The following is a 26184-nucleotide window of genomic DNA, read 5'->3' on the forward strand; positions in this document are numbered from 1 at the left end:
TGACCTCTCGGCTCCGGGTCAAAATGGACTGTTGTTTCCTCAGACCCACCAGCAATTCATTTATCTTCTCTCTTCTCAGTCGTCCTTACAAGCTGTCGTATTTTTCGCCATGACGAGTCTCATAGTGGCGCCAAATATTCTATTTCTTGAGCACCGAAACTTGTTGCATAGACACCAAGCACACAGGCGCATTGCTGCCATCTGCTGTTCAGTCCCAGAGTTGTGCTGCGTCTTCTACTCTGACTAAAACAGTGCGCCCCTAGCGGATAGTTTAAGAATAGCATTTTATTAAAAAATTCTAGTTCGTGTCTTTTATGCATTTTTTCACTTTCAGAATTCATCCTGCGGGCCGGATTGAACCCCCTAGCGGGCCGGTTTTGGCCCGCGGGCCGTACGTCTGACACCCCTGATCTAGAGCATTAGCATGTCTGTAATAACCTGACTTTCCCCAAAATTGATTTCCTACTGATAAAAATGTGTTAGTATGATCAGGAAAAAAGGAAGTCAGCATCATTTAAATAATAATAGTAAAAAAAACAAACAAACAAACAAACAAAAAATATACAACAAACATACCAGCAACAAGAAAAGTTAACTCAACTACGTGTTTCTGGAATACTGGAATAAGACTCAAATCATCCAGACAGAAAAAAATGCATTCTTATCATATTTATTTTTATTTACATTTAATATGTATTTGCATATTATATATGACATTAAGTATTCATGTGTTTTCTGAATCTGTTTATACCCAGAATACCCAACTTTTAAAAGACACAGACACACACACATGACATCTTGTTGACATCTTTTTGACTGATTTAAAAATTAAATCAGACTTGTTCAGAAGTTTTGTAACACCAGTGTTATAACAGGGGGTGTTATATACACTGTTAATTACATCACAGCAAATCATTCTTCATCATCATCATCATCATCATGTGTCAGTATGGGGCATTAAAACAAGATCTTCCTGTTGGAATAAATTCATCCTGTTCTTAATGTTGAAGACCTGTGTGACTTTCTGTCGAATATAATTTTCCATCATTATTGTTACTGATTATAAACCACAGACTACTGAACAGTTAAGAGAGTATGAAATCATAAATATTTTATGTTTAATATTGACCTGCATGTGTGGCTGTTTGACTGAAAATGGACTTAATGTACTGTACATTTATAATCATTTTCACCGCTAAATAATTATTGATGACCTTTGCACAGCGCTGTACAGTGTATATATGCATATATGTATAAACTGTATTTTGTTATAGATTTTATGAATTCTACATTAGAGAAAAAGAAAAAAAAAAGGCATGAGTGCGACAGTCAGAGGAACTGCAGCGGATTCTCCAAGATGCTCAGTAAAACTTATCAGCAAATTTCATTATAAAACTAAACAAGTGTTCCTGAGAATACTTTTTTTTTCCCCCAAGGCAAAGGGTCGTCACACCAAATACTGACTTTGTTTAATTTATTACTATTTACTGCTCTTTATAGTTTTTTTTTTTAATGTAGAAACATGTAATTTTATTATTTTTGAAGGCATCTTTGCTTCACAGCATTTCTTTGTATGTGGCTACGTAAAAATTTTATTCAATGCGCAGTCCGTGAATAACAAGGCGCTGCTTTTATCGGATTTTCTTACAGATAAAAAGCTGGACTTGTTGTTCGTAACTGAAACCTGGCATAAAGAAAATGATTCTGTTTAACCAGATCACTCCAGAGGGATTTGGAGTATTAGCTCTCCCGAGGTTATCTGGCAGAGGTGGAGGCATTATTGTGGTTTATAAGTTGAAGTTCAACATAAACTCTGTGTCCGTTCCCCACTTTCCATCATTTACCATCTGGGGTTGTTCCAGCAGAACTAAAGACTGTAGTGTTTAGAGTGGATCTATTTCTTTAAGTGGAATCACTCCCTTTAGCATTGATTTCTGATTGGTAATTAGCCATGCGCATTGATATGTTTCTCTCTCTTGCTCTGGTTAATACACGAGTTAACTTTACCTCTGAGTGTCTACTGTATTCTTCTCAAGTTGTAGTCTAATACAAAGATACAACATATTCACTTCTTCAAAATGTACTGTATTTGACTGACACAATTACGCAAAGTATTGCAAGTAGTGTATACTTAAGTAATAGAGAAGGCACTGATCCCATACCGGGTATGATCAGCTGATACTAGCACAGAAATGGGGATCAGATATCAGAGAAAATAAAGAACAGATTAGATCTGATCCTGGAACCAAAAAATCTACACTATATTAAATACCAACTAAAGGACAGAGTGATAAATGTAACTTGTAGTGAGTCTCCCAGGGGCTTCTTCACATAAACTCCTCAGATGCTAATCCTGTCAGGTGAGAATCCCACCAATGCCATGAAACTGTTCCTGTCCATTTCAGATCCGTCTTCCACTGACTGGGTCCAGGTGGAGTCCGTGTGGTTTTTCACCTATTGATCCAAATAATCCCTCAGGTTTTCATTGGGATTGAGGAAATTTTGTCCAGGGATCACAGGTCGTTCTACTCAGTGCAGAGATGTGTGTAGTCTATTAAAATCTAAAAGACAGATATCTGAATTAATAACCAAAATCTAGACTGTGGTACTTCATGATCAACAGCATGTAATCATCTCTGCTGCAAGGAAAACATTATTATCTCCTCTTCATAATCATTCAACATTCCTTCATTTTTATATAATACACTTGTTAGAACGTTTAGCTAGAACAGATGAGAACTTCCACAAGATCTAACAGGAACATGAGCAGATATTTACCATCACATCACTGCTCTTATACAATCACAGGCTGAAGAGCTTTATTTTTAAAACAGTGATCACTGCTGTGTGTTTTATCTCTTGTTCTACATGTGTATTTAAGTGCAGACGTTAAGAACAAGTGGAGGGGAACTTTACAGGAATGACAGAAGACACGGTGTGGAGGTGGAGTGCTGGAAGGAGTGTCAGAGTAAAGTGACTCCTTAAATAAAATATTTGTAGCAGTGTGGCATAAAAGATGATGATTTTAATTCGCTTTTATGAGAGTGGAGAAGAAAATCTGCTGCTGATCAGAAACAGGGAGAAGCCGAGATCATCTGATTCAGACAAAAGCAGCAGTATGAAGTCAGAGATAGCAGGGTGTCACAAGGAGACGAGGTGCTCATTTACAATCACTCTCATGCACTCAGTGCTGACATTTTGTAGACTCTGTCTGAGTCCCTGTCTTCTGCTTTCACATCAATTTTAAATCAATACCAAACAGCATTAAAGCTAATTGTTAGAAAAAGTCTGATTAAATCGAATATAGTGAAATTTTAACCCAGTATCCGATAATCTGATATTTACTGCAACTAAAATGAAATGTACAAACTAATACTAATGTACAAAATAATGCTAATCAGTCTTTTCTTTTGTTTCAGTTTTTATCTAAAAATATCGTTACTCACATCAGTGTCTGTAGTTTGTAATGTTCATCATTCTTCAGAGCAGAGAGACACTTTACTCCTGAGGAACTTATTTCATTCACAGACAGATTCAGTTCTCTCAGGTGTGAGGGGTTTGATCTCAGAGCTGAAGCCAGAGCAGCACAGCCTTCATCTGAGATATCACAATACTGCAACCTGCAGAGACACAATGACACACTTCACTCTCTCAGTTTATGAACATCAAGACATACTTTGTGTATCTTGAAATGAGTGGGATGTGTGTGTGTGTGTGTGTGTGTGTGTGTGTGTGAGAGAGAGAGAGAGAGAGAGAGAGAGAAAGACAGAGAGAGATAGTGTGAATGTTTAAATGGTTTATTCAGTACTGACAAGAACAAGTCTGACTGTTTTATTTATGCAGAATGTGTTTGTCTGTTATTTTACACACATTCCATTGACCTGGAAGAACACTAGACCCTGTTTTATTATCACCAAAGTGAAATCATTTTAAAAATCACTCATTATTTATCTGAAACACTTAATGTTTTGACTAGAGCTGCAACACCTAATCGATAATATCGATAATAATTGATGATGAAAATCGTTGTCAATTAATCTCATAACGGATTAGATGGTTAAATGACTAACTTCTTATTTTAATTAAAAAATTCTTTATTTTGAGATCATTTGCACCATTTCCCTGCTGCTTTTAAACCCTGCATCACACACAGTGTATTTAGTTTGTGTCTGAGCTGCAGTTTGTGTGATTAGTTACAGTGTTGTAGTAAATTTCACAGTAATTTTAGACACATTGCAGTCGCATCAAGTCACGTTTTGTGCTGCAGCTTCTCACATACGTACATCTGACCCAAAGACTCTGTGACAGATCATCAGTGTGCAGTGAAAAGAAACAATCTTCCTCCTCAGGACATTGATGATGAACCTAAAACCTCTGCTTCAGTCTCACTATTAGAGAATGTGTCTTACTGAGGAGCAGGTCATGTGACTCTCAGAGAGATGATCTTACCTCAGTATCTCCAGTTTACAGTGAGGATTCTCCAGTCCAGCAGAGAGACACTTCACTGCTGAGTCTCCTAGATTATTCTCAGACAGCTCCAGTTCTCTCAGGTGTGAGGGGTTTGATCTCAGAGCTGAAGCCAGAGCAGTACAGCCTTCATCTGAGATATCACAATCACACAACCTGCAGAGACACAATGACACACTCTTAATCAACACATTTTCATTACATTAAAGATGATGTGTGGGATTTTATTATTCAGAATGACATGAGGATTTAATATCATCTGTTTATTCTAATTAACAATGTGCCTCATTTATAAAACTGGATATGAACGGGTTTGTGTGTAAATCGTTTGTACGAGTGTTTACACAAGAAATTTTCATGAAAATCCTCTTAATTCGTATTCTACTTGTGCTCCTGAGTGTGTGTACCTTTATACATAAGAAGAAGTCTTCATTTGTCACATATACACTACAGCACAGTGAAATTCTTTTCTTCACATTTCCCAGCTTGAGCCCCAGACTAACGAATGTAAACCTTGACTTGATCAACTTCAAATCATATAATTTGCATTGATTTCTGCACATTTACAATGAGGGAAAAAAGTATTTGATCCCCTGCTGATTTTGTACGTTTGCCCACTGACAAAGAAATGATCACTCTATAATTTTAATGGTAGATTTATTTGAACAGTGAGAGACAGAACAACAAGAAAATCCAGAAAAACGCATGTCAAAAATGTTATAAATTGATTTGCATTTTAATGAGGGAAATAAGTATTTGACCCCCTCTCAATCAGAAAGATTTCTGGCTCCCAGGTGTCTTTTATACAGGTAACGAGCTGAGATTAGGAGCACACTCTTAAAGGGAGTGCTCCTAATCTCAGCTTGTTGCCTGTATAAAAGACACCTGTCCACAGAAGCAGTCAATCAATCAGATTCCAAACTCTTCACCATGGCCAAGACCAAAGAGCTCTCCAAGGATGTCAGGGACAAGATTGTAGACCTACACAAGTCTGGAATGGGCTAAAAGACCATTGCCAAGCAGCTTGGTGAGAAGGTGACAACAGTTGGTGCGATTATTCGCAAATGGAAGAAACACAAAAGAACTGTCGATCTCCCTCGGCCTGGGGCTCCATGCAAGATCTCACCTCGTGGAGTTGCATTGATCATGAGAACAGTGAGGAATCAGCCCAGAACTACACGGGAGGATCTTGTCAATGATCTCAAGGCAGCTGGGACCATAGTCACCAAGAAAACAATTGGTAACACACTACGCCATGAAGGACTGAAATCCTGCAAATTCTTCATTTTGAGATCATTTGCACCATTTCCCTGCAGCTTTTAAACCCTGCAGCTCACACACAGTGTATTTAGTTGCACATACGTACATCTGACCCAAAGACACTGTGACAGATCATCAGTGTGCAGTGAAAAGAAACAATCTTCCTCCTCAGGACATTGATGATGAACCTAAAACCTCTGCTTCAGTCTCACTATTAGAGAAAGTGTCTTACTGAGGAGCAGGTCATGTGACTCTCAGAGAGATGATCTTACTTCAGTATCTCCAGTTTACAGTGAGGATTCTCCAGTACAGCAGAGAGACACTTCACTCCTGAGTCTCCTAGTTTATTATAAGACAGATCCAGTTCTCTCAGGTGTGAGGGGTTTGATCTCAGATCTGAAGCCAGAGCAGTACAGCCTTCATCTGAGATATCACAATCACACAACCTGCAGAGACACAATGACACACTCTTCATCAACACATTTTCATTACATTAAAGATGATGTGTGGGATTTTATTATTCAGAATGACATGAGGATTTAATATCATCTGTTTATTCTAATTAACAATGTGCCTCATTTTATAAAACTGGATATGAACGGGTTTGTGTGTAAATCGTTTGTACGAGCGTTTACACAAGAAATTTGGTATTCATGAAAATCCTCTTAATTCGTATTCTACTCGTGCTCCTGAGTGTGTGTACATTTATACATAAGAAGAAACCTTTCTTTATGACATATACATTACAGCACAGTGAAATTCTTTTCTTCACATTTCCCAGCTTGTTAAGAAGTTGGGGTCAGAGCACAGGCTCAGCCATGATGATGAAAAGAAACAATCTTCCTCCTCGGGACATTGCTGATGAACCTAAAACCTCTGCTTCAGTCTCACTATTAGAGAATGTGTCCTACTGAGGAGCAGGTCATGTGACTCTCAGAGAGATGATCTTACCCCAGTATCTCCAGTTTACAGTGAGGATTCTCCAGTCCAGCAGAGAGACACTTCACTCCTGAATCTCCTAGTTTATTATCAGACAGATCCAGTTCTCTCAAGTGTGAGGGGTTTGATCTCAGAGCTGAAGCCAGAGCAGCACAGCCTTCACCTGAGATATCACAATTGGACATCCTGCAGAGACACAATGACACACTCTTCATCAACAAATTTTCATTACATTAAAAATGATGTGTGGGACTTTATTATTCAGAATGACATGAGGATTTAATATCATCTGTTTATTCTAATTAACAATGTGACTCATTTATAAAACTGGATATGAACGGGTTTGTGTGTAAATCGTTTGTACGAGCGTTTACACAAGAAATTTGGTATTCATGAAAATCCTCTTAATTCGTATTCTACTCGTGCTCCTGAGTGTGTGTACATTTATACATAAGAAGAAATCTTTATTTGTCACATATACATTACAGCACAGTGAAATTCTTTTCTTCACATTTCCCAGCTTGTTAGGAAGTTTGGGTCAGAGCGCAGGATCAGCCATGATACAGTTCCCCTGGAGCAGATAGGGTTAAGGGCCTTGCTCAAGGGCCCAACCTTCTGATCAGTAACCCATAGACTTAACCATTATAATTTTGCCTTAACATAAACTGCATGGATTACTGCAATTGTATATCTGGAATATTCTGTTGAGTTTAAATTGCTTATTTTAAACATGTTTACAGTGTTTAGCAGACCCCTTTATCCAGAGCGACTTATAGAAATGCTTTGGAGTTTCTATCAAAAACACATCCTCATGCTAGTTCACTAGATCAGGGACTAAGAGCACAACTGAGAAAATTTGTGAATATCAGATGTTTTATATTATTGATATTTATTTAAAAATATTTTAAAAGTGAGCCAATACAAACCCATAAATTAAGACAAATAAAACTAATCATTAAAGCGAGTACGAAGAAAATCAGACTTTCAGAGACTTTTGTAAATCCGATGGAAAATTCGGGTTGGGTTTGACTCACGCAAACATTTACACACAACTTTACTAAAAGATCGATAAATGACCCCCAAAGTCATTAAAATAATACTTTGGGCGTTGATAGGTCTAAAGGAGAGAAAACAACTGGAGAGGTTAGTGAACAAAGGTGAAAGATGGTGGAAGGTCGTCAGTGGCCTGTGTTCCCCAGAGGGAAAAAAGTAAGTAAGTGTGAGACTGATAAATTTATAGTGAAGTCCATTGGGCTGCTTCTGTAAAGCAGATCTGGCAACCCTTTTCATAGTGACTACATTTTTAATTCAAAATCAAATGTTTCATCATATTTTGACCTTTTCAGTTCTATGACATTAACTTCTCATTTTTAATTGAATTATTCTTTATTTTGAGATCATTAGCACCATTTCCCTGCTGCTTTTAAACCCTGCATCACACACAGTGTATTTAGTTTGTGTCTGAGCTGCAGTTTGTGTGATTAGTTACAGTGTTGTAGTAAATTTCACAGTAATTTTAGACACATTGCAGTCGCATCAAGTCACGTTTTGTGCTGCAGCTTCTCACATACGTACATCTGACCCAAAGACTCTGTGACAGATCATCAGTGTGCAGTGAAAAGAAACAATCTTCCTCCTCAGGACATTGATGATGAACCTAAAACCTCTGCTTCAGTCTCACTATTAGAGAATGTGTCTTACTGAGGAGCAGGTCATGTGACTCTCAGAGAGATGATCTTACTTCAGTATCTCCAGTTTACAGTGAGGATTCTCCAGTCCAGCAGAGAGACACTTCACTCCTGAGTCTCCTAGTTTATTATCAGACAGATCTAGTTCTCTCAGGTGTGAGGGGTTTGATCTCAGAGCTGAAGCCAGAGCAGCACAGCCTTCATCTGAGACACCACAACACTGCAACCTGCAGAGACACAATGACACTCTTCATCAACACATTTTCATTACATTAAAGATGATGTGTGGGATTTTATTATTCAGAATGACATGAGGATTTAATATCATCTGTTTATTCTAATTAACAATGTGACTCATTTATAAAACTGGATATGAACGGGTTTGTGTGTAAATCAAACCCATTGATTTACACACAAACCCATCAAACATCTTGAGTGTTTACACAAGAAATTTTCATGAAAATCCTCTTAATTCGTATTCTACTTGTGCTCCTGAGTGTGTGTACATTTATACATAAGAAGAAACCTTTCTTTATCACATATACATTACAGCACAGTGAAATTGTTTTCTTCACATTTCCCAGCTTGAGCCCCAGACTAACAAATATAAACCTTGACTTGATCAACTTCAAATCATATAATTTGCATTGATTTCTGCAAATTTATAAAGTATATATGGTAATTTTATATATAATATTCTGTTGAGTTTAAATTGCTTATTTTAAACATGTTTACAGTGTTTAGCAGACCCCTTTATCCAGAGCGACTTATAGAAATGCTTTGGAGTTTCTATCAAAAACACATCCTCATGCTAGTTCACTAGATCAGGGACTAAGAGCACCACTGAGAAAATTTGTGAATAACAGATGTTTTATATTATTGACATTTATTTAAAAATATTTTAAAAGTGAGCCAATACAAACCCATAAATTAAGACTAATAAAACTAATCATTAAAGCGAGTACGAAGAAAATCAAACTTTCAGAGACTTTTGTAAATCCTGAGGAAAATTCGGGTTGGGTTTGACTCACGCAAACATTTACACACAACTTTACTAAAAGATCGAAAAATGACCCCCAAAGTCATTAAAATAATACTTTGGTCGTTGATAGGTCTAAAGGAGTGAAAACAACTGGAGAGGTTAGTGAACAACTGTGAAAGATGGTGGAAGGTCGTCAGTGGCCTGTGTTCCCCAGAGGGAAAAAAGTAAGTGTGAGACTGATAAATTTATAGTGAAGTCCATTGGGATGCTTCTGTAAAGCAGATCTGGCAACCCTTTTCATAGTGACTACATTTTTCTTTAAAAATCAAATGTTTCATATATATATATATTTTTTTACATTTTCAGTTCTATGACAGTAACTTCTCATTTTAACTTAAAAATTCTTTATTTTGAGATCATTTGCACCATTTCCCTGCTGCTTTTAAACCCTGCATCACACACAGTGTATTTAGTTTGTGTCTGAGCTGCAGTTTGTGTGATTAGTTACAGTGTTGTAGGAAATTTCACAGTAATTTTAGACACATTGCAGTCGCATCAAGTCACGTTTTGTGCTGCAGCTTCTCACATACGTACATCTGACCCAAAGACTCTGTGACAGATCATCAGTGTGCAGTGAAAAGAAACAATCTTCCTCCTCAGGACATTGATGATGAACCTAAAACCTCTGCTTCAGTCTCACTATTAGAGAATGTGTCTTACTGAGGAGCAGGTCATGTGACGCTCAGAGAGATGATCTTACTTCAGTATCTCCAGTTTACAGAGAGGATTCTCCAGTACAGCAGAGAGACTCTTCCCTCCTGAGTCTCCTAGATTATTCCCAGACAGCTCCAGTTCTCTCAGGTGTGAGGGGTTTGATCTCAGAGCTGAAGCCAGAGCAGCACAGCCTTCACCTGAGATATCACAACACTGCAACCTGCAGAGACACAATGACACACTCTTAATCAACACATTTTCATTACATTAAAGATGATGTGTGGGATTTTATTATTCAGAATGACATGAGGATTTAATATCATCTGTTTATTCTAATTAACAATGTGCCTCCTTTATAAAACTGGATATGAACGGGTTTGTGTGTAAATCGTTTGTACGAGCGTTTACACAAGAAATTTGGTATTCATGAAAATCCTCTTAATTCGTATTCTACTCGTGCTCCTGAGTGTGTGTACATTTATACATAAGAAGAAATCTTTATTTATCACATATACATTACAGCACAGTGAAATTCTTTTCTTCACATTTCCCAGCTTGTTAGGAAGTTTGGGTCAGAGCGCAGGATCAGCCATGATACAGTTCCCCTGGAGCAGACAGGGTTAAGGGCCTTGCTCAAGGGCCCAACCTTCTGATCAGTAACCCATAGACTTAACATTGAACCACCACTGATTCAGACTAACTAATGTAAACGTTGACTTGATAAATTTCAAATCGTATAATTTGCATGGATATTAATATTATATTATTATAATTGTAATATTATATCTGGAATATTCTGTTGAGTTTAAATTGCTTATTTTAAACACATTTACAGCGTTTAGCAGACCCCTTTATCCAGAGTAACTTATAGAAGTGCTTTGGAGTTTCTATCAAAAACACATCCTCATGCTAGTTCACTAGATCAGGGACTAAGAGCACCACTGAGAAAATATGTGAATATCAGATGTTTTATATTATTGACATTTATTTAAAAATATTTTTTTTAAAAAAGTGAGCCAATACAAACCCATAAATTAAGACAAATAAAACTAATCATTAAAGCGAGTACGAAGAAAATCAGACTTTCAGAGACTTCTGTAATAAATTGTAGTAAATTTCACAGTAATTTTAGACACATTGCAGTCGCATCAAGTCACGTTTTGTGCTGCAGCTTCTCACATACGTACATCTGACCCAAAGACTCTGTGACAGATCATCAGTGTGCAGTGAAAAGAAACAATCTTCCTCCTCAGGACATTGATGATGAACCTAAAACCTCTGCTTCAGTCTCACTATTAGAGAATGTGTCTTACTGAGGAGCAGGTCATGTGACTCTCAGAGAGATGATCTTACTTCAGTATCTCCAGTTTACAGAGAGGATTCTCCAGTACAGCAGAGAGACACTTCACTCCTGAGTTTCCTAGATTATTCCTAGACAGATCCAGTTCTCTCAGGTGTGAGAGGTTTGATCTCAGAGCTGAAGCCAGAGCAGCACAGCCTTCACCTGAGACACCACAACACCACAACCTGCAGAGACACAATGACACACTCTTCATCAACACATTTTCATTTTGGTTTAAAACGTACTGTAAAGATGATGTGTCTGTTATGTTGGACTGTCTCCCTTCTTTTGTCTAATCACAAGATATTATTAATACTGACCAATTATGGTGTAAAACTATTGATGGTTTATGCTGAAAGTAATGAGTATCAATTTAGACGGCGCTTTAAATTTGTAGGTGCATCCTCTTTGGGTCCTTTAGACAACAACCACCTATTTCCTCCATCGTGTTTGCACTCTACATTTTCAGTGTGGTATGACAAGGGCATTAAACAAGTTTAAAATCTGTATGCCGATGGTGTCTTTGATAGCTTTGCCAATCTGTCATCTACTTATGACCTCCCTGTGACGCATCTCTTTTGTTATTTTCAAATTCAGAATTCGTTTCTAGATGTTTTCCTAATTTCCCCTCTGCGCCTCCTGAACAGGCTTAGGAAAGCTTGTTTTCATCAATCCACATCAGAATGTTTTCTAGGATTTATGATTTTATTCTGGCGCTAGGTAGTGAGGCGAGCACCAAAATTAAGAATGCGTGGGAAACAGAGTTAGGAGTACAGATAAGTGAGGAGTGTTGGGAACGTGCTATAGGGAGGGTACAGTCTACCACTTCTTGTGCTCGTCTTGGACTTATCCAGCTCAAAGTTTTACACAAAGTCCATCTGTCCAAGTCGAGACATTCTGTAATATATCCGGACATAGAGGACAAGTGTGATAAATGCCATGGCTCTCCCTGTCATCTTGGCCATATGTTTTTCTTCTGCCCTGATCTCTATGGTTTTTAGTCTGGTTTCTTTACCATCATGTCCACTATTCTCAGGGTAGATTTAAAACCTTGCCCATTGATTGCTGTATTTGGGATTCCTGATGCCTCAGTTCCATTGAGCTCGATACAAAAGAATGTTATCGCTTTCACATCCCTTATAGCAAGACGTTCCCTACTGTTGCATTGGAAGTCTGCGAAATATCCATCTATCTCCCAGTGTCTAAAGGACGTGATGTTTTTTTTAAAACTCGAGAAAATAAAGTATACGATGAGGGGTTGTACTGACAAGTTTTTTTGTTTTTTTTTTTATAAATGGCAACCCTTTATTGCATATTTTATGGAGTTACAGACACTTCCCACTTAAATTTTTGTGCCTGTTGTTGGGTTTTACAATATCTATATAACCAGCGATAGCTATTGGTTAGCCATGATGAGCCGGGGTGGGGGTTGGGGGGTAGGGGAGTGGAGGGGGGGGGGGTTGTTTTCGGTGTATTTGTACTTTTTAATTTTGTTTTCCTCTGTTAGGATAAAAAGAAAAAAAACTATGAATGATTGTTGCTGTATGTCAGTTGGTTTGTTTTTCTACTCAATAAAATATTTAGGGGTAAAGTAATGAGTCAGGATTTTTTAAAATCTCTGTTTAAATGTATTTTTATACACATATCTAAGTGCATTTAATTATTACTATTATTGCACAAGTGATGTGTTTAATGACTAATATATTTGTTCTGTATGTTGTACTGATTTAACTGAAAAAACAGAACTGCACAACTATTAACTGCAGCTTTTAGTGAGGTACTGTGTCTCTCAGAGAGATGATCTTACTTCAGATTTTTTACTTTACACTGAGGATTCTCCAGTACAGCAGAGAGACGCTTCACTCCTGAGTCTCCTAGATAACTTTCAGTCAGATCCAGTGTATCCACAGTCAGATGCAGTTCTCTCAGATTGGAGGTTTCTGAGCTGAGCACTGAGGCCAGAGCTGACCAACCACTTTGTTGAATTGTATCACACCTGATGCTGAAGGAAATAATACATAATGAACTAACAGTAATGCAAATTATCAAACAAGTCCTCAAACCTTTCACTGTGACTTCTCAGTTTCAGAAGCACAAACATCCGTTAGACAAAAGTCCCACACAGTCAGAGCTGTTCAGATTCGGCTTGGTGGGAGTTTTCAGCTGCGTACATCATCACACACATTGTATAAACATGGAGTATAAGATCCGGGACACCAAATGGGAAAGCAAGAGTCTGATCTTAAATGTTCATACGAGGAGAAAAGAAAAAGTCTAAAATGTCATGAAGAGTTAGATTCATCAGAACAGCTAAGACATTTGATTTGTTCTCTTAACACTGTAACAGTAGAACAGTTCTATTCAGATTTACTTACATTGCTTTTCTGGATGCTGCAATCACAGGCATCACCTTCACAAGAATCCCATCTCTTATTTTATCTGTAGAGATGTATTTACTCAGGTCAAATTCCTCCAGTTCCTCTGCTGATGTCAGTAAGACAAACACCAGAGCAGACCACTGTGAAGAAGAGAGTTCACTTTGTTTTCCAGATTTCAGGTAGCGTTGGATTTCCTCCACTAGAGAATTGTCCCCCAGTTCATTCAGACAGTGGAACAGATTGATGGATTTTTCTGTAGGAAGATCTTCATTGATCTTCATCTTAATGTACCGTACTGTGCTCCACTGTCCTATCTGGGAGCTACTTCCTGTATGTGATACTAAGGTATGTAAGAGTTTCTGATTGGACTCCAGTGAGAGACCCAGAAGAAAGCGGAGGAAAAGATCCAGATGTCCAGTCTGACTCTTTATGGCCTGATGTACAGCACTCTTGTGGACAGCTGAGATTGTAATTTCTTCAGTCAACTGGTCAGAGGACATCTCAGATCCATCCTCTTCCTCAGATAAAATCTCTGGTTCAGAAAACCCACTCTGTTTAAGAACATTTCTCTTTTCCATCATGAATGTCAGGTGCACATACAGAGCTGCGAGATGCTCCTGAATGCTCAGATGAACAAAGCAGTACACTTTACTCTGGTGAAGTCCAAACTCTTCTCTGAAGATCTGCGTACACACACCTGAGTACACTGCTGCTTCTCTCACATCAATGCCACACCCTCTCAGGTCTTCCTCATAGAAGATCAGGTTGCCTTTCTTCAGCTGCTGAAAAGCCATTTGTCCCAGTTTGAGAAGCATTTCTTCACCACTCTCCTGCTTCTTTGAGTACTTTTCTCTTATGATGTTTGTCTCAATGATGAGGAAATGTGTGTACATTTGAGTCAGAGTCTTGGGGATCTCTCCATTCTCTACTTCATCCAACATTCTCTCTAGAACAGTGGCTGAAATCCAGCAGAAGACTGGGATGTGGCACATGATGTAGAGGCTTCTTAATGACTTCAGGTGTGTGATGATGTTATTGGCCAGGCTCTGATCACTGATCCTCTTCCTGAAGTAATCCTCCTTTTGTGGGTCATTGAACCCTCGTACCTCTGTGACTCGATGGACACACTCAGAGGGGATTTGATCAGCTGCTGCTGGTCGGGAGGTGATCCAGATGAGAGCAGAGGGAAGCAGATTCCCTTTGATCAGGTTTATCAGCAGCACATGCACTGATGCTGATTCAGTTACATCACACACTCTCTCTGTGTTCTGGAAATCCAGAGGAAAACTATACTCGTCCAATCCATCAAAAATGAACAGAACCTTTTCCAAACTGGACATTTCTGTTTCTTTTGTCTCCTTAAAACAGACATGAAGGAGATCCATCAGACTCAGTTTCTGGTCCTTCATCAAATTCAGCTCTCTGAAAGGAAGTGGAAAAATGAGGTGGACATCCTGATTTGCTTTCCCTTCAGCCCAGTCCAGAATGAACTTCTGCACAGACACTGTTTTTCCGATGCCAGCGACTCCCTTTGTCAGCACAGTTCTGATGGGTTTGTCTTGATCAGATAACGGCTTAAAGATGTCATTGCATTTGATTGGTGTTTCCTCTGTTGTTGTTCTCCTGGATGCTGCCTCGATCTGTCTCACCTCATGTCCTTTATTGATGTCTCCACTGTTTCCCTCTGTGATGTAGAGCTCTGTGTAGATCTCATTCAGGAGTGTTCGGTTTTCCGGGTTTATCATCACTCCATTTAAACACTGAAATTTCTTCATCAGATTTAATTTGAACTTTTTCTGGAAGTCATTTACAGCAGCAGGTTCTGGGTCGTGTCTGTGACAGGGTGAAGTAAAAAGACATGGTGAGACATGGGGTCTAATTATTAGAGTTTAAGATCACATATTTTCTGACTGGTTACCACAGATAACCATTCTTTATGATGTTCTCACTGTGTATTTGCCGTATTCTACGCTATGTTTTCTATAATCTAATCACTCTGCAGGAAATAACAGCAGAGATGTTTATAATACCAGCGCGTCAGTGTCACAGTCATGTTGTTGGGTTTGATCTTACCCTGTAGCTGTGATGTTCTTTTCTCTTCTGTCTCCTGACTTCTGTAGAACACTGGGAATAGAAACTGTAGCTGTTAAAGACGATAACTTTCACCACTTTAATACTGTAGTCTAAACTTTAGCCCTAATTCTAGTAAAATAATTGTAGTAAGGGCATTAATATTTAGAAAACACAGTGCTAAATACAACATCACCAACATAGTGGACCTGGAGAAAAAATGTACCCATTTTAATTTTAGGTTTTCTAGATTTTTTTCCACATTATTTACATTTAGATGTGTTAAATAACTTAGAACATGGCACCTTATCATTCAGGAAATGAAAGCTGAAATTCTGGTCTATTGTCTCATTCATCTTTTATCTCCAACCCAAATGTCTTCAGTGTATAGCAAAAGTGCAAGAATTGGCCTCGCTGTTCCAATACTTGTGGAGGGGACTGTATATGGTCATTATGGTTTTAACAGTACATGAGGACATCATTCAGAATGAACAGATAATGTGTCCTAAATGCAAATACAGATAATTATTATTTTAAAAACCTGCTAGAAAGGTCCACAGGTATAAAAATCTGTAACTCTATCCAGAATTATACTACACTGTGGATGAGATTCAGTCCATCACCTGTAGGGACAATTTAGTTATCAGTAGACCTACTGACATGATTTTGGGAGGTAAAATGTTTAAATTGAGGAAAATGCTGATTTTGATTATTATTATTAATAAATACTGTAATGTCAGTTATATGATTTATGGTAAATAATCAGTGCCTGTGTTCATATAAAGAGTCTCCATTTTCTATTATATTTTACAGAGATACTCAGACACATCACTCTCCATGGAGACACGTCCAAGCAACCGTGGTGGTGATGATGATGATGATTATTAATGGCTGTGGATCAGGTGGTAGAGCGGGTTGTGCACTTATTGTAGGGTTGGCGGTTCGATTCCTGGCCCACGTGACTCCACATATTATTATTAGTAATAGTAGTAGTTTTAGTGTCATTACATATTGTTTCCTACAGTTTGTTTTGCTTATATTAGCATTTCTTGCTTTAGCATTTAAGACATTACCAGTAAGACCTTTTGACCTTCATAAAGTTCTGTAGTATCACTAAAGACCAAGAAACCAAAATTTAAATCAAAACAGCTGCTAATGATTGTGTAGCACAGCTATTAACTGTGACTTTAACTATGAGAACTATGAGATGTTACCTGTGTGCAGATGAGGAGTCTCTAGTTCTAAAGTTCAGAGGAAAATCCATAGACCCATCACTCTTCATGGAGACACAGCTGGGATCTGGTGAGTCCGATCTCTTTCTCTGTAGTTTACTGTACAACATTATAGAGTGGGCATGAGACAGAATTTCACTGTCTCAATAATCAGGATACAGAATACAGTGAGAGAATTTGTATCAGATCGTATATTGTGATATTTCAGTTTAATATTCGTTATGACCTCTACCTCTCCTTACACACTAGGCAGCAGCAGCAGAGGTAGTAGCATACAGAGCAGGAAGTTTGCGAGTGGGAACCTAACTGCCTCAAAGCATGAACACTCAGACACATTGCTTTTCATGGAGACACAGTAAAGTGACCGTGATCTCAGTAGTGCCTGGATTTTAGCACAAAACAATATTGTTTAACAACAGCGTTGTTACTTTGCACTTACTATTAATTTTAGAATCAGTGTTGAATATTTGTATCTGTTTCATGAAATGTTAAAGCCTGGTGTTTATGTACATCATATTACGTTCATAATTCTTATTTCCTATTAGAACTCCTTAATGTTTATATTATTATTGTTATTTGTAGTAGTATTAGTAGTTTCAGTGTCTTTATATAATGTTTCCAATAGTTTTTTTTGCTTATATTAGCATTTCTTGCTTTAGCATTTAAGACATTACCTGTAAGACATTTTGACCTTCATAAAATTTAAATCAAAACAGCTGCTAATGATTGTGTAGCACAGCTATTAACTGTGACTTTAACTATGAGAACTATGAGATGTTACCTGTGTAGAGATGAGGAGTCTCTATTTCTAAAGTTCAGAGGAAAATCCATAGACCCATCACTCTTCATGGAGACACAGCTGGGATCTGGTGAGTCTGATCTCTTTCTCTGTAGTTTACTGTACAACATTATAGAGTGGGCATGAGACAGAATTTCACTGTCTCAATAATCAGGATAGAAGATACAGGTAAGCGATTGTATCATATCGTATATCGTGATATTTCTGATTAATATTTGTTATGACCTCTACCTCTCCTTACACACTAGGCAGCAGCAGCAGAGGTTGTAGCATACAGAGCAGGAAGTTTGCGAGTGGGAACCTAACTGCCTCGAAGCATGCTTACTTAATAGTCCACAGCCTTGATTCATTTGGCCTGCGTGAACTTGGACAAAATAACACTGAAACGGCTCGTAGTACACTACTGCTCAACATTTTCAAACTGTCCAGAATTCACAGCAGACATCCAAAGTGTAGCCATCTGTAGGTAGTTTCCATAAACCTTTGAGTGCACTGGAGTTTCTATCATGGTTTGGCTTGACCACAGTCTGAAATGAGGGTTAAATAAACGCCTGTGTGCTGCACTTGATGTAAGTCTCACTCACGTAACCACAAATTAATAGCCTGGGATCAAGAAATATACAAGATAAAATACACTGAGTACCCAAATGATGCCCTGTCTGTGTTTTTTTCTTGAAAACAATTTGCACCTCAATTTACAATCTTTGTACATTTATAATGGTGCCATGAAATAGCTTTATGACAGCTTCACTGAAAAAGATCAAGATTTTGTTAATAAGGGACAAATTGCACCTTATATAATAAATGTGAGAAAAAATGTATAAACTTTGATTATGGCCCTTCAGGGTCTCACAAAAATGCTGAAGTGGCTCAGGCAGAGTTTGAGTTTAACGCCCCTATGGTACTGATATTGCAGTGGTTTGATTTGTGTAAACACCGTCTCGTCAGTAACGTCTTCTGAAGCCTGTATAGGGATACGTCTCGTATCGTGGCTTTAGTGTATTGTCTCATGCCTCTTTACTGTTCGACTGTATGCTTAATTTTCATAAGGACATCATTTTACTTACAATCAACAGAATCTAGCAGTTTTTTCAAGTGATGACTGCTAAGTTTTCCTGCTTAGTATAAAGTTTTGTTCAATTATTTTCATATAAACTCACTACATATTTCAGAAATGAACATTTAATGAATAAAATACCAGGACATGGTAGCTTACTGGTTTTTTGAGGGTGGGGTCACATTATCTGTGTCCAGGTCAGGGGTCTCCATGTTTGAATATTAGTGTATACACAGACAGCTCGTGGACACACAGCTGAGTCCTGAAGATGCTGATCGCTTCTGCTGGAATTACTTACACTCCTAGAAAACACAAAACAAACACACAGGTAAAGTTGGGGGAAAAAATCTTTCACATCTCTCAACTAAAGAAAATGTTGCTCCTTTGATAAAACAAAGTGTGTGTGTATGTGTGTGTAAGTGAGTTGAACAGTTCAATAACGAGGGGAGGGAGACCACTGCTGGAAGGGAGGAGACACAGTTTGAAGTGTAAGCAGGTCAGCTGTGATGCTTTAAATAAAAAGGCAGAACCTGAAGGCAGCTAAAATCATTTGTAGTTAATAGAAGTGCTACTTTAAGTCTAATACCACTTTCTCTTTAACAGCATTACATGGGGTTTTAGTATAAATAAATGTACTTTAAATTCTGAGCCAGAAGTCAGTAAGTCTGAAATCAGTTGTACAAACAGAGATGATTTCTGTGAGCCTAAAGCAAGGGTGTTCCATATGACTGTTTTAGACTGCGAACAATCCATGATCTGTATTTACAGAGGGATCACACGTACCATAATACTAAATATATTTTGTCCGTTGTGTAGAAAATGCTTAGACGTGTCATCTTTATTTATGAAGCAGATTTTATTCACTAGTTCTCATGTTTTCACTGACCCACACGGACAATAATAACACATTAATCACCTAGAGTGTCTAATATTTTTACACATCCTATAATAACAATAAAGATCTCTGTTTGTGCTGTTGCTTTGGAAAAGCATCTCTCACACCAAGTCAGTCATAGATAGTTCATAGACAAATTTTATTTACAAGATAGCAATATGACTTATATCTAAATATTTCGCTAAAATTAGTATTTCGTCCTCTTGAAGTAACACTGGAGTCAGTGGCTTCAAGTCACAACAGTAACGTCACAACCCTCTGTTACTAAGCCAGTGATTTATTATCATTTATTATCACAATTAATTCTGAAGAGTCTTACTACATGAATGATTATCAATATGATGATAGCTGGATGGATCACTATTAGGGATGAAACGGTTACCGGTTTCATGATAAACCACAATAAAATTCCCGGTTAGTATTACCGTGTCACATTTCATTATCATTAAAACTATATGGCCAAAAAATGATCATATTAACTAACTAATTAAGAATTTTATTACAGTTACGTCTACAGGATAGTACTGAGCTACAGGAACACTATCCTGCGGAGCTCCTAAGGGGATATGGTGCTGAAAAATAATATGAGACTGGAGGAAAATTCATATTTTTATGCTTTTTCGTTCCCCCGAGAAACTTTGTGTTCTCTCGCAAAACTTTTTAGTTAAAAGAATTGATCTTTATTGTGAGCTTATAGTAGGTCCCTATGAACTGATCTGAGTGGGTTTGATCACCTACCAATCTGAAATGTCCCTTTTACTTCAGCCTTAAGAAGAAATACAATATTAACATTAAGACTTCCTCTGTGAAATGAACCGTTATGAATCTACACGTTTAAAAATATATATTTATGCTTAGATTTATAACAACAACAACAACAACAACAATAATAATATAGTTTTTTAAAAGATGTTTTAGTAAATGTATATTTATTTGGCTTACTACTTTATAGTGTCTCTTTAAACTTGATTGATTTTGCCATTATTTAAATGTAAAGGGTTATAAAAACGTTTTTCCTGTACACTCATAAATACTGTCAATTGTTGTGTTTGTTGTGTTCCTTATTTATTTAAAATGATGGTTTTGTATAAAAGTGAAGGAGCTTTTTCTGCTGCTGTTTATGTGCATCTAGATGAAGCGAGATTTCAGGATGAGCTGCTGCTTTACCGCAGTATGAAAACCTTCAACTAACCACTGACTTTATTTCTTTATACTCGAGTACAAGCTGAAAATAAACCTCTCTGAACCGCTCCATTGTGAAGGTGTTCTGTCTGAACCACGGCCCTGCTGCAGAGAGAAATTAAACCGGAAGTACTGTTTGTACAAACACAACGACGGGGGATTATTATACATCATGATGGCCTTTTCTGGACTTCCGTAGAAGACAGATCTCAAAACATATGATGTTTGTTCCACACTAATAAATCTAAATCCCCCAAACACTGAATGTTCATCGAAGAGAGAAACTTATATATAAAATATACAGTGCATCCGGAAAGTGTTCACAGCGTCACTTTTTCCACATTGTGTTCCAAAATGGATTAAATTCATTATTGTCCTCAAAATTCTATAAACAACACCCCATAATGACAACGTGAAAGAAATAACTTACTTTTATTCAGCAGTCCATGTTGTGTAACATTAATATCACCGTTTCCGCCTGCTGTTGAAGTTTTTCTGCTTTTCCAACAGCGACAAAATGGAGTCGAGTCTGAGAGAGAAACTCTTTCACTTTCGGTTAAACTGACGTCACTACGTGTGACGTGTCGCCACGCCCCCTACCGGCTCAAAACTGCAGAACGGGGCGGGGCTTAGCGCCGCTGAGAAAGAGCGTTGCGACACTCACATAGAATTCGATAATAATAATAATAATAACAACAACAACACTGTACAGTACAGTATTTTTGTATAGACTCTGTCATTTTATTGATCAATTTCACGGATTAATTTCAGCCTAATCACTTTCCACGAATCGCACAGAAGTGACCTGCTTTCTGCCATCTTCCTCTCCCTTGTTGTATATGAAAAACACAAGAAATAAACACGAGGGAGACCAAGGATAAGTAGTAAGTAACTTTATTGGGAATTCACTGGATTCTATATCTGAGAGGTGGGGAGAACCCCGCATCTCCAGAGGGGGTGTGAAGAACTTCGAGTAGCATAGTGAAGTCAGCTGTGAGATGCGCGAGCTGATAAGTGTTCAGATCCAAATCCAGCTCCTCCAGTAAAGGAGATAAGAAAGTGACGGGCACCTAGGACACATAGAAGAGAATGAAATGTATTAGGCGGTGATATTGATGAGTTGGACTTATACTTAAAGATTAAGATTAACGTTAAGATTAATTTTTTATTCACAATGAAACCTAGGAACTGGGGAACACATACACAGAGGCACGCGCGCACACACACACACACATACACAGAGGCAGGCGCAGACACACACACACACACACAGAAGGAATGCAGAATATTATGAGCATTCTAAGGATATTATAAGGATAATAAAAGGAGTATAAGGATTATAAGGATATTATAAGGTATAGTGTAAAGTAAAGGGGGTAAACTATTTGCAAGCATTATAAACAGAAAATGTAGAACAAAATATGAAAGTAACTTATAATGTGTGTGAAGGTGTGGAGAATCCTCTTCTCACGATGAACCAGTCAGGACTGATACTGACACAGGTTATTTTTTAAGGATGAAATGTGACGGGCCAATTATATTATATGGGTATTGGAGCTGGGCTACACCTACTAGATAACTGTCCCTGGAACGGCAAAGGCCGCACGATAACTGTCTATGAGATCAGCAGACTTTACAACAAGGAGACAACAATGTCTCTCAAAATTGTTGATTCGCGTACGTAATGGTATTCGGGGAAAACTATTTCTAAACATATTGATGTTTGGGTTTAGAAAACTGTATAAATAAGGGAGCTTCAGCTCCGGGTGTCAGATCGCATTTTGGGATGTCTCAAACTGTGGGGATCTCGTGTGGTGGAACAATAAAACTTGGACCTTGCTTTCCCTCACTCTCTGTTCCGTGTGGTACTGTACTCTGCACCCAGGCAATTGGTTGTAAGGATACTTGATTTTGTAAGTAACTTATAATAGTAACTGTGTAGTGGTCAGCATTTTAGCCCACATCCTGTAGGAGGTCGAATGAGTTGCTATGGAGACCGCCCATTCACCTTATCTACTCTCTCCCTGCATAGATTATATAATAAAATGTTCTGCTGAATGCCATTGTTTGCCTTGTTTATTGTGCACTATTGACCAAACTTCTTTCGTGGGTGAAATTGAGCAGTTGCTTGTATTCATTGATTTTCACACAAGCATGCATACCAAGTGACTGTCTGAACATTAGATAACATCAGGATGTGAGTAATTTTAACCAGAGAAGCACGAAAAAATTATTAATGCATACATACTGTAAATGTATTCTGTGTTAAGGGGGAAATCCCCCTTTCCTCCAAAAGTGAACATGAAGACTGATTAATGCCGTCTCTCCATCACTCCGCAGAAACAAGTGCTACTGTAAATGTAGTCAAAGTAGTAAACAAAGCACGTGGCGTGGTACTATTTACAGAAAATTGCTGCAAATATAGTCGTTGCTTTCGGTTAAAGTGATTCACTAGGAGTGATGTGTCGTTCAGAAAGCGAACCGACTCTTTGAGTTGGATCATATAGACTAATTTTAAATTGAAAAATAAATAAATAAATAAATGAATGAATAAATAGTGCTGAAGGAATGAACTCGCTTCACTTTGCTGTAAAAGAGACTTTATTTATTTCTGCATGCAGCTGGAGAGATCACATGTTGTAATCACATACTGTACCTACTGTTGCATGGCACAAGCACATACTGTACAGGACACACACACACACACACACACAGAGGGGCAGTCTTGAATTTAAATCACAATTTACATTCACTAATTCAGTCTCAGTGATCAGGCCAAACAATAACATTTTATGGCCTGTGTTTAAAATCATACACACTGTATACAGTCAGAATGCAGCCACACACGCACACACACACACACACACACACGCACGCACACATGCACGCATACACGCATGCATGCACGCACACACACACACACACACACGGTTGCTCTGTATGTGAATGTGAAGACCCAAAATATTATTATTAGTTTATTACAGTTTGATTGTATGTTATAACATCAGTAATAACATTAGTAATAACAAACCAGGACTGCAATCCGAAGAGGAATAAAACACTAAAGCAATAAAACACACACAGCAATTAAACACACCTGTATTGCACGATGACATCAATAAATAAAAACACATTCGTCTGGTAAACATGACATATACAATTAAACATGTTGTTTAAAGCTGCAGTATGGAACTTTTTTTGGGTAAAAATTAACATAAATCCATTATTGAGCAAGTACATAAAAAAATCAGTGTTGAAAACTTCATTCGTGACGTCATTCGCCTTTGCGTGGTTTTATTATGTCCGTAATCAGAAAGAAGAAGAGCCAGCTATGATATCACATGTGTTGGGGCTGAGGATGGTGGAGTGTTTGTAGCTTTTCCTTACAATAGTTGCTTAGAATTTAAACTTGTCATTTAGACGGCTGCTTTAATCAGGATCGTTCTAAACACAATCATCAGTGACATCTGGGAAATCAGCTGCTGTCAAAACCAAGGAACCTCGAACTGCGGAGAGAATGCAGTGAAAAAGGGACCGCGACAGAGCCCGTGCTAAAACCAGAATAAATATTTAGGCTGTTACGGCCTCAGTGCAAGCAATATGCTGCTTTCAATGATGACATTTCATGGTTATGTTCCTATATCATCAAACTCTGCATGTCTAATATGTAGAAAGGAAAGAAAGTTGTGTTGTAACAGGTAAGATGAAAGCGTATTCGTTCTTATCATGTGTATTATATTATCATTACAGGTCCTGACTGAGTGCGGGAATAAAATACATTTGAATGCATGGAATGGGCCTCGAGAGTGATATTTAATGACGGATATAACCGACTTAACGTCTGTTGGTTGAAGACTGTTGTGGAAATAGACAAGAACTCCTATTGATTTCGTCTTTTTCATGTAAATTGCGTGTATTTTGAAGTTAATTGTTAGATAAGTTAGCTACTTAGTTTAGTTTTCGTTATAGGTTAAGTTATAGTTACCATACATAGTATTTATATTAGTTAATGGTTAGCACGTTCGCCTCACACCTCCAGGGTCCGGGCTTCGAGTCCCCATGTGTGTGCGGAGTTTGCATGTTCTCCCCGTGCTGCGGGGGTTTCCTCCGGGTACTCCGGTTTCCTCCCCCAGTCCAAAGACATGCACGGTAGGCTGATTGGTGTGTCTAAAATGTCCGTAGTGTATGAATGGGTGTGTGAGTGTGTATGTGATGGTATGTGACTGGCACCCTGTCCAGGGTGTACCCCGCCTTGTGCCCGATGCTCCCTGGGATAGACTCCAGGTTCCCCGCGACCCTGAAAAGGAGTAAGCGGTAGAAGATGGATGGATGGATGGTCTAGGGTTGAATACTGTGTAAACACACTGAAAAGAAGTTGTATAAGCGGACCATAAAAACAACAGGTGCACCAGTGCAAGTAGCTTTTGGGCCAAATCACAATAATAATTCGCCTCCTGAGTTTGTAGAAAGATGTGGTTCACTTCATGAACTTATTCCTAAGGTCACAGTTGGCTGTAGACTGTGCAGACCATTCATTCAGCCTGAATTTATGTACAAATACATATCTTTTTTGGAATAATCTTTCAACCTTTATACATTATTACATGAAAAATTTAAATGAATGAAATTGACATTCATATTTAAATGATGCATTTAAACCTGAAAAAATTTAACTAGCAACAATTTACAAATTGTTTATTTAAAAACAAAACCAATAAAACTTTAGTTTTATATGCTTTATCTCACAAAAAATAACACATTAAGTTGAATACAAACACGATATTAAGTATTGCAATATTAAGTAGGCTAAGTAAGTAAACATCCAACTTAATTTAATAAAAGTATGGTTATCACTTTACAATAAAGTTTCATTACTTAACATTTGCTAACTTCTTTAGTTAACATGAGTTACGAAAGAAGAACACTTCTGCAGCATTTATTAATCTTAATTTCAACAGTTACGCATACATTATTAAAATGAAAAGTTGTATTTGTGAACATTAGTTAATGCACTGTGAACTAACAAGTCGTTCAAGTGGAAACATTCCCGAACTTTGCGCGTGGCGTTCTGTCGGAGAGTCACGTGGTCACGGTGTCAGCGTGGACTGTCGCTCTGAGCTACGAGCTGAAAATAGTAATGACGTCATATTGGTGCATCAGTTATTTCATCTAAATGCTT

At 37.9% G+C, this 26184-nt stretch overlaps 1 protein-coding gene across 3 annotated transcripts; it reads right to left on the reverse strand.

Annotated features, from left to right (window-relative positions):
- Window positions 1-654: 654 nt before the first annotated feature.
- Window positions 655-21611, reverse strand: LOC128615711 (NACHT, LRR and PYD domains-containing protein 12). Of its 3 annotated transcripts, XM_053638006.1 has the most exons (15): window positions 21436-21611; window positions 19088-19230; window positions 17854-17970; window positions 17055-17171; window positions 15844-15894; window positions 13768-15603; window positions 13200-13394; window positions 11404-11577; window positions 10097-10270; window positions 8408-8581; window positions 6679-6852; window positions 6000-6173; window positions 4450-4623; window positions 3447-3620; window positions 655-2561 (listed from the first exon to the last, which is right to left on the reverse strand). In XM_053638006.1, exons 2-15 carry the CDS (start codon window positions 19138-19140, stop codon window positions 2555-2557), a joined length of 3594 nt encoding a protein of 1197 aa, XP_053493981.1. In that variant the 5' UTR covers window positions 19141-19230; window positions 21436-21611; the 3' UTR covers window positions 655-2554. The 3 variants fall into 3 exon arrangements, with proteins under 3 accessions (XP_053493981.1, XP_053493982.1, XP_053493983.1); XM_053638007.1 differs by lacking the exon at window positions 17055-17171 and having other exon boundaries at window positions 21436-21610; XM_053638008.1 differs by lacking the exon at window positions 6679-6852 and having other exon boundaries at window positions 21436-21610.
- Between the last annotated feature and the right edge of the window lie 4573 nt (window positions 21612-26184).

This window comes from Ictalurus furcatus, chromosome 12, assembly GCF_023375685.1.
Source record: "Ictalurus furcatus strain D&B chromosome 12, Billie_1.0, whole genome shotgun sequence".
In the NCBI taxonomy this organism is placed as follows: Eukaryota; Metazoa; Chordata; class Actinopteri; order Siluriformes; family Ictaluridae; genus Ictalurus; species Ictalurus furcatus.